The sequence below is a fragment of the Monodelphis domestica genome, chromosome 1 (assembly GCF_027887165.1).
Source record: "Monodelphis domestica isolate mMonDom1 chromosome 1, mMonDom1.pri, whole genome shotgun sequence".
NCBI lineage: Eukaryota > Metazoa > Chordata > Mammalia > Didelphimorphia > Didelphidae > Monodelphis > Monodelphis domestica.
In genome coordinates, this window is record NC_077227.1 from 432,272,019 (window position 1) to 432,279,652 (window position 7,634).

The window sequence follows — 7,634 nt, forward strand, 5'->3', positions numbered from 1 at the left end:
TAAAAAGCCAATAAAAGATGGAACGTTACCCAGTGGTTGCAGATAAAGATGGTCAAGCATGAGAGTAATTTAGGCACAGGTGAGGGAGACAAGGTAAACAGAGGGTTAGGACCTGCATACCCAGGCTCCTGGCACTCTGACAGGTCTAGATGCCCAGGTGGCAGGAAGGAATGAAGCTAGACACATTTCCTGAGCCCAAAAGGCCTGAGTCTTGCTGATTATCAAGGATTCATCTCATTCTTGAATGTAAATTCATTGACATGGCATTGGCAAGGCAATGATGCTCACCAAACTTTGGAAGTGGGCAGCAAATGCCAACCTGTAACTAGGCAGAACTACGGAAAGGGAGAAACCTGTTTTCTTACTCTCTCCTCCCTTCTCCACAGAGCCAGCCCCGCCCTCTACATGTCATTCTTCTCTTGGCAGGGCTGGGCAGGATAGGGAAGAGTAAAGGGTGGAGCTAAGTCAATATAAAGTGATGGAGACTCAAGGTGAACTCAAGCCTTCAGCTAGAGGTTGGAGAGAGCCACCATGAAGATTACAGCTGTCACCTTTTCCCTGGTGCTGGTCCTGGCCCTGGGCAGCCAGTGTGGTGAGACCACTGGAATGGGGGGGGGGGTGCCCAAATTTGTCTCAAGACCTCTCTCTCTCTCTCTCTCTCTCTCTTGCTCTCTCTGTCTCTCTGTCTCTCTGTCTCTCTCTGTCTCTGTCTCTCTCTGTCTCTCTCTCTTGCTCTCTCTCTCTCTCTCACACACACACACACACACACACCTACCAGTCAAACTTTTTTACTGCCAGACCTTCCCTGAAAAACTTTATTGTCCATTCTACTCAGAAAAAAAAATGGATAGATCTTTTAAAAACATAAAACTCCTGTGAAGGGTGATACTAGGAGTCATCACCATCCCTTTACACCTTTTGGACAGTGATTTTCTTTTTGGTGGTGAGGAAGGGAATCAGAGGATCCTAAATTTAAACTGGGAAGGAACCTCAGACACCATCTAGTCCAACCACAAGAGAGACTAAATGACTTGCCAAAAGTCACTCAGACAACAGAGCTAGCATTCTAAGATCTTCTGACTCCAAATCCAGCTCTGTTTCCATTAAAGCAGCTGTTCTAGCTCAGAACTAAGGGTGGGGACAGAGAAAGAATGAATACACTACATCTATTAGACTGAAGTTAGCTGAGGCCCAAAGGAGGGGTCAACAAAGACTGTTAACTCAATCATTTTGTTTCAGGCTGATCCAGGATTCTGGTGAGAAATTAAGAACAGGAAGTATGTCTCTGTTTATACTTTATATCTGCCTTCAGAATGCTCAAGCTGATGTTCTGCTGATCCCCATCAACCCCCGTCTCCCATTCTTCTCTCAATCAGTGTGTTTCATTACAGAAAGTTTCCCCTGGAGACCAGCATGACAAGCTAAAAGGGGCAGGAAAAGTAGACAATTTTTGTCACAGAATCATAGATCTAGAGTTGAAAGGAATCTTTGAGGCCATTTCATCTCCCATTTTACTTTACAAATGAGGAAACTGAGGTTAAATTACTTTTCTAAAGGCACATGGAGTGGGGCAGCTAGGTGGCTTTGTGGATCTCAGCCAGATCTAGAGATGAGAGGTCCTGGGTTCAAATCTGGCCTCAGACACTTCCTATCTGTGTGACCCTGGGGAAGTTGCTTAACCCTCATTGCCTAGACCTTACCACTCTTCTGTCTTAGAATCAATAAAGGTGAGGGTTAAAAATAAAAATGAGAAAAAATAAAAATTCATATAGGTAATAAGTAGTAGAACTAGGATTTGAACTAAGGTCTTCTGATTCCAAAATTAGAGCCCTTTATACTGTGCCTTACTTCATTTTATGGATCAGTTGATTGACTATTGATTGACACACATTTCTTATGTATTTACTATGGGTCAAACTGTGCTAGATGTTGGGCTTATATAAACCCAGAAATGAAATAGTCCTTGCCTTCCTTCTATGTCCCTGTTTACATTCTATTTTTTCTCTCTTCTTTTGTTGAGGGTGGGGAGAGAGGGGATAGGTAAAGGCAATTTGTGTAAACGTAAAGACAATATATAAGGATATTTGAGATATAAACAAAATAAGTAAAAAGTATGGTGCAAAGGTATTAAGGGCCAGTAAGGCAATAAGTATATTATTACAAAAGTAATAAGTGCCAAGACACATCATGTGTGAACAGGAATAAATCCAGTATGACTGGGCATCAGAATGCAAGAAAGAGAATAATAGTTGGAAACAGAGATTGGGGCCAGGTTATAAAGGACTTCAAAAGTCAAATAGAATTTATAATTGATCTTAAAAGGCAAATACAGGGCCACTATAATTTGTTGAGTTATAAATGCTTATCAAGTAAATAGAAAAATGACAAAGTCGTTTTTTTTTCATTAAGAAAATCAAGGTATTAGCTGTGTAGAGGATGGACTGGAATGGAAGAAATTTGAAGCCATGAGATGAATTAGGAGGCCATTGCAATAGTCCAAAAACCTGAGGTTTGAAACTAGGTGGCAGTCATGAATTGAGAGAAGTCAAATGCAAAAAATGCTGGGAGTAGAAACAAGAAAATTAACAAACAGTAAATAATCAGGGTGCATGATAATAAATCACCAAGGATAATGATAAAGTCACAAATCTGAATGACTGTAAGGATAGGGTAGCCCTCAATATAAATAGGAGAGTTTGGAAGATAGGTTTCAGAGAAAGGTAAAATCCTCCTTTGGAGATGTCAAGTTTGAGATGCATCCAGATTGAAATTTCTTAGGAAGCAGCTGGAGATTCTCAACAAAAGTCCAGGAAAAAAATTAGAGTTTGATAGATAGATTTGGGGAACATCGGCATGTTGAAATCTTGGAAGGAGATGAGATCACCAGGTTAAGAGTACAAAGAGGGTTGGCAACTTGCTTAGTTAGTGAATGTGCTATGGATGATGAACCATCAAAAAAAGATTGAGAAGTAGCAGTCAGAAAGATAGGAGGATAACCAAGAAAAAGCAAACTCAAGAGAAGAGAAAAAAGCAACAGTGATAAATGTTCCAAGAAGAGCAAGAAAAATGAAGATTGGGAAAAGGCCATAATATCTTGCAATTAAGAGATCACTGGTAACCTGGGAGAGAGGACTTTCAGTTGAGTCTGGAAGCCAAGTTCAAGTTTAAGTCTTTTGACTCCAATTCCATTCTACATGAAAGGTTTGTGGGTACATGCAAAAGAGAGTCCTTGGACAATCCCAATGAAAAGGAGTCTCTGTATAAAGGATCACAGCTCCCCAGGTTAAGGGAATATGAGAGACCTATTGTACCTTAATTCTCTGCCCACATCTAAGGATATAGTTCAAGTCACATTCTAACAATGGGTGTTTTCTGTCTGTGTTTCTAGCTGAAAGCTGCCCTGGATTTTATATAGTTTTCGGTCACCTAGCCTCCAAGAACCCTGATGCTCTAAAATGGGCAATGGCACCATATCATCCTACTAAGACTGAAGAGAAAGCCTTATTGAAGATACAAGAGTGTTATAAAAAAGCTGGAATGTTTTCAGTATTATTGGATGGAACTGTTATGGTAACAAAAGTTCCCTTCTCTCCCCTTAGCTCCAACTGACCAGACTTCCTTCAGTGCAGCACTCCCCCCCCCCAACACAAAAGGCATACATAAACTTATCACACACCATATTCACACACAGAAGACATCAATGACACACAGAGAACATGTGTCTTGTAAGGAAGCATAGGATTTGTCCCAAATGGTGAAAACAAGAAGCAGAGACAGCAAGGATCAGGAGAGTCAGCCATGTCCCCTCCCAGAAGCTTTCTGAGCTTATTGGCCTCTTCTTTCCTCCAAGACCACCAGCTCTCCTCCCCCTCCCCCTTAGATCCTTGGGATTCATCCCAGAAATGATCTTAAGGCTTAGAAAAAGGAAGAAATCAGAGGCCAGTAGTCACAGTTGGAGTTAAGAGGAGGGGGACAGGAGAGGCCAGGACTCCAGATGACTCACCATACACCCTACAACAAAGAAGTTCCAACAGGAAAAGAACACCAGGAGCCCTGTTTCTACCCATCACCAACCCTATCACATAAGTCCTCACCTCCATACAAAAGAGATCTAAACCCAGAAGCCCTTTACTCTGCCTCTCTGTCCCAGGTCCAGATGGTAAGGAATAAATTCCATTCCCCATCCACACTCCAGCCTGCAGCCTAGAGGGACAGAACATTTCTCATGAGGTTCAGAATTGGGGGAAAAGATGGAGGTGGGAGATAAACCCATTCTCAAAGCCTCTCATTGACTCTAGTTTATATCCTATGCTTCTTTCTCCTCAGGCAAAGATGCTCTTTAGCCCTGAATGCTTGGCAGACTTACGTTTAAACATCCTTTCTCATGGATAATGAACCAGTTGGTTTCCTTTGGACAACATTTCAGTTACTGCCAACTCTTCTCACTCCTTGCCTACCTTAGGCCAAAGCTCAGCTCCTCTAGAAACCCTATTCCCTGAGACCCTGCCTAGCAGGGATGATCATAGACTTTGATGATTCTAATAAAGCAAATGCACCTCAAATCTATTTGTGATTGTGTAATTACATGAGCTACTCAGTATATGATTTGTGTGCCACAGTGTCACTACAATCCTCCCAGACACCTGCCTATTGTTTCTTCTTTTGAAAACACCTCTGATTTATGTCCCCTTCTCTCCTTTGACATTGCAACCACCTCGCTCAGGTCCTCATCACTTTACACTTGGATTATTGCAATAGCTTGCTTCTAGGTTTCCTGGTTTCAATTCTCTCCTGACTCGTCTATTCTCCACTCAGTGATCAAATGGATCTTCCTAAAACACAGATCAGACCATATTACTTCCATATACAATAAACCTCAGCAGTTCCCTATTACTGTCAGGATCAAATACAAAATTCAATGTTTGGCTTTTAAAGCCTTTCAGGACATGGATCCTTCCTGCCTTTCCAGTTTGTTTGTTTTTTTACACTAAGTCCCCTCCATGGACTTTGAAATGCAGTGACACTGATCTACTTTCACTGGCTGTCCTACAGGCCTAGAACTCTTTTTGTCCTCATCTCTACCTCCTGGTTCCCCTAGCTTCTTTTAAGGCTTGACTAAAGTCCAGCTGCTGCAAGAAGCCTTTCCTTCTTGGCCTTTATCTTAGTGTCTTGAGGCCATCTTGCCTTGTCCTAAGACCACCCCCAATTCATTCAGTATTGTAAGGAATCTTTGGTAATTAAGTAAGCAATAAAAGATTTTGGATAGATTGAGGTATAGGTGAATAAATATAGATGGTTGAGTGAGCTGGATTGCTCTAAGTCCGAGTGGAATTTTCAGAGAATTATGGGGAAAAGGAATTTTCCAGAGATTCTTCGGAAGGGCAGTTGGACCAAGGAACTCACTCTTTGAAAGGTCCTGAATAAGTAAGGTTGTTCAAGAAGCCTGCTCTGCTAGTTGAAGATCTAGTGATATTATTTCTTGAAAAAACATTTTAGCAGACAAGAGGAGTGGTGCTGCAGTTCCACTATGCTCACCAATAGGTGGCAGGATAGTGCTGAAGCTGAGTGAAGGAATCTGAAAAATTCTGACAGTCTGTCCTGTGTTAAATCTGAGCTGAGAGAAGAAATCCAGTTTATTCTATATTTGTTTATAAAAAGTATATTTTAGATTTAGGATAGAATGATAGCTATTTGGGAAATTTCGTTAGTGTAGAATGAGAAGGATCACTCTTGGTGATCACCAAGATTTCCCTCACGGGAAAGATTGGGTTTGGGAATTTATTTAAAATTTATTAGCTATAGGAAATATTTTCATATCTATACCTATTTTTCTTTTACTTTCCCTTTTATACCAACTTTTAATACTTATAATAAATAGGGTTTTATATAACTGGCCTGAGCAGGATTTTTTCTTCAACTGATTGAGCAGCCATTTTTTCCTCAACTACAAAATCCAATATCAACTCAAGAGCCTGTCCATATCAGTATCAACTATTGGTAATATCAATACCAATAATTAATAAGGGTCAATACCCCTTATAACAGTATAGATCTTATTGGTGTCTAGATGTTTGTATGTTGTCTCCCCCCATTAGACTGTGAGCTCCTTGAGAGCATAGGCTGTCTTTTGTTTTGTTTTGTTTTGTTTTGTTGTCCCTTTCTTTGTATCCCAGAGCTTAGCATAGTGTGTGGCACATAGGAGACTTTCTGAAAAATGCTATTTGACTGACTGATTGAGCTCTTAGGCATGTCGTTAAAAAGTGCCAAACTTGAAACCTTCCTTAGTCCATCTTGTGTGTCTGTCCCTCTGTCTCAGGATTGCCCAAGGGCGATCTTTCACCAGGACAGAATATTCCTCAGAATTAAAGGTAATGGTTATTTAAATAATGTATCATATCGTCCCTTACTCTGGGCATCCCCTCAGTAGGATTCCTTAGGAGACTATATGACTATTGCCTCTGCCAGCTTTTGGAGGAACCACAAGTAATATTTTGTCATCGGAAGATTAAATATTCCCCTAGAGTAAGAATTCTTCACCTGGGATTCGTGGACCAATCAGAGGGCCATTAGATCAGAATGACCCAGGAGTCAGGATGAAGAAAAGTTGTGTCTTTATTTCAGTATGGTTGTTTACTATACCATGCACTTTATAAATAGTATGTCCATTGATCTTTATAACACTGGGAAATTAATATTATGCTCAATTTGCAGATGAAGAAACTGAGGTAGGCAGATGTTAAATGACTTTCCTGAGTCAACAGCAAGAAAATATCTGAGGCTTTGGATTCAGACCTTCTTGATTCCAGATGCAGCATCCACCCATTATTTGACCTAGCTACTTCTACATCGACTGACAATTCGATATGGGAACTGCAGCAATTAACCTCTGGATGAGGTTGAATGAACTTTTATGGAGAATCCTAAGGAGAATATACCTAAAGCTCCTCTAGACACTTCCAGAGACTCCAAGGACTTGGTGACCCACTGCTTGGGCCTTTGGGACTCATTTAGCTTAGCTTTACTTCAAAACTCTAACCTTAACTCTGAGCCCTCACATGAGTTACTGGGAACCTAAACCTTTTGGAACTTTGCTGTCTTAAAACCAAAGTGAACTCCCCGCAGAGCGAGGCAATTTAAGGACTTGGAAAGTAGGGACAAGGATTCCAGAAAAGGGAAATTTATTTAAATTGCAGTTCAATTCATCAGTCTGGCCTCAGTGACAATAAATTTCATTGGTTGACATATAGGACCCTTGTCCTGCTCTTGAAAGTATGAATTAATAGAAGGAAAAGGTCCTGGGTTAAGAATATTGGATATCATGCTCAGACACTTCCTAACTGGGCAATTTACTTAATCCCATTGCCTAGTCCGTTTTGTTCTTCTGCCTTGGAACCAATACACACTATTAATTCTAAGCTGAAAGTTAAGGGTTTTTTTTAGTGTATTAGGCATCATTGCCAGAACCATTGGTTCTACTGGGAGATCATACATTCTCCAAACTTCTTGAGATTTAAATTTTAGAAGTAAATGTCACAATTTCTACTTCACCAGAGGTGCTTTTTCCAGTACCTTTGGGGACTAGAGTCAATTAGACATACTGGGGTTTGGGGGCCAGGTGGGAGTGACAGGTATTT

The 7,634-nt window shown here is 40.7% G+C and overlaps 1 protein-coding gene across 1 annotated transcript; it reads left to right on the top strand.

The window, feature by feature from the left end:
* Positions 1 to 489: 489 nt before the first annotated feature.
* SCGB2B2 (secretoglobin family 2B member 2) lies at positions 490 to 4,556 on the top strand. The gene is made up of 3 exons (XM_007474749.2): positions 490 to 592; positions 3,389 to 3,570; positions 4,327 to 4,556. Exons 1-3 carry the CDS (start codon positions 532 to 534, stop codon positions 4,390 to 4,392), a joined length of 309 nt encoding a protein of 102 aa, XP_007474811.2. The 5' UTR covers positions 490 to 531; the 3' UTR covers positions 4,393 to 4,556.
* Positions 4,557 to 7,634: the final 3,078 nt, after the last annotated feature.

Coding starts and splice junctions, on each gene's coding strand:
- SCGB2B2 (XM_007474749.2), top strand. CDS start 532: ATGAAGATTACAGCTGTCACCTTTTCCCTGGTGCTGGTCCTGGCCCTG. Junction 593..3,388: donor GGCCCTGGGCAGCCAGTGTG/GTGAGACCACTG, acceptor CTGTGTTTCTAG/CTGAAAGCTGCCCTGGATTT. Junction 3,571..4,326: donor TATTGGATGGAACTGTTATG/GTAACAAAAGTT, acceptor CTTTCTCCTCAG/GCAAAGATGCTCTTTAGCCC.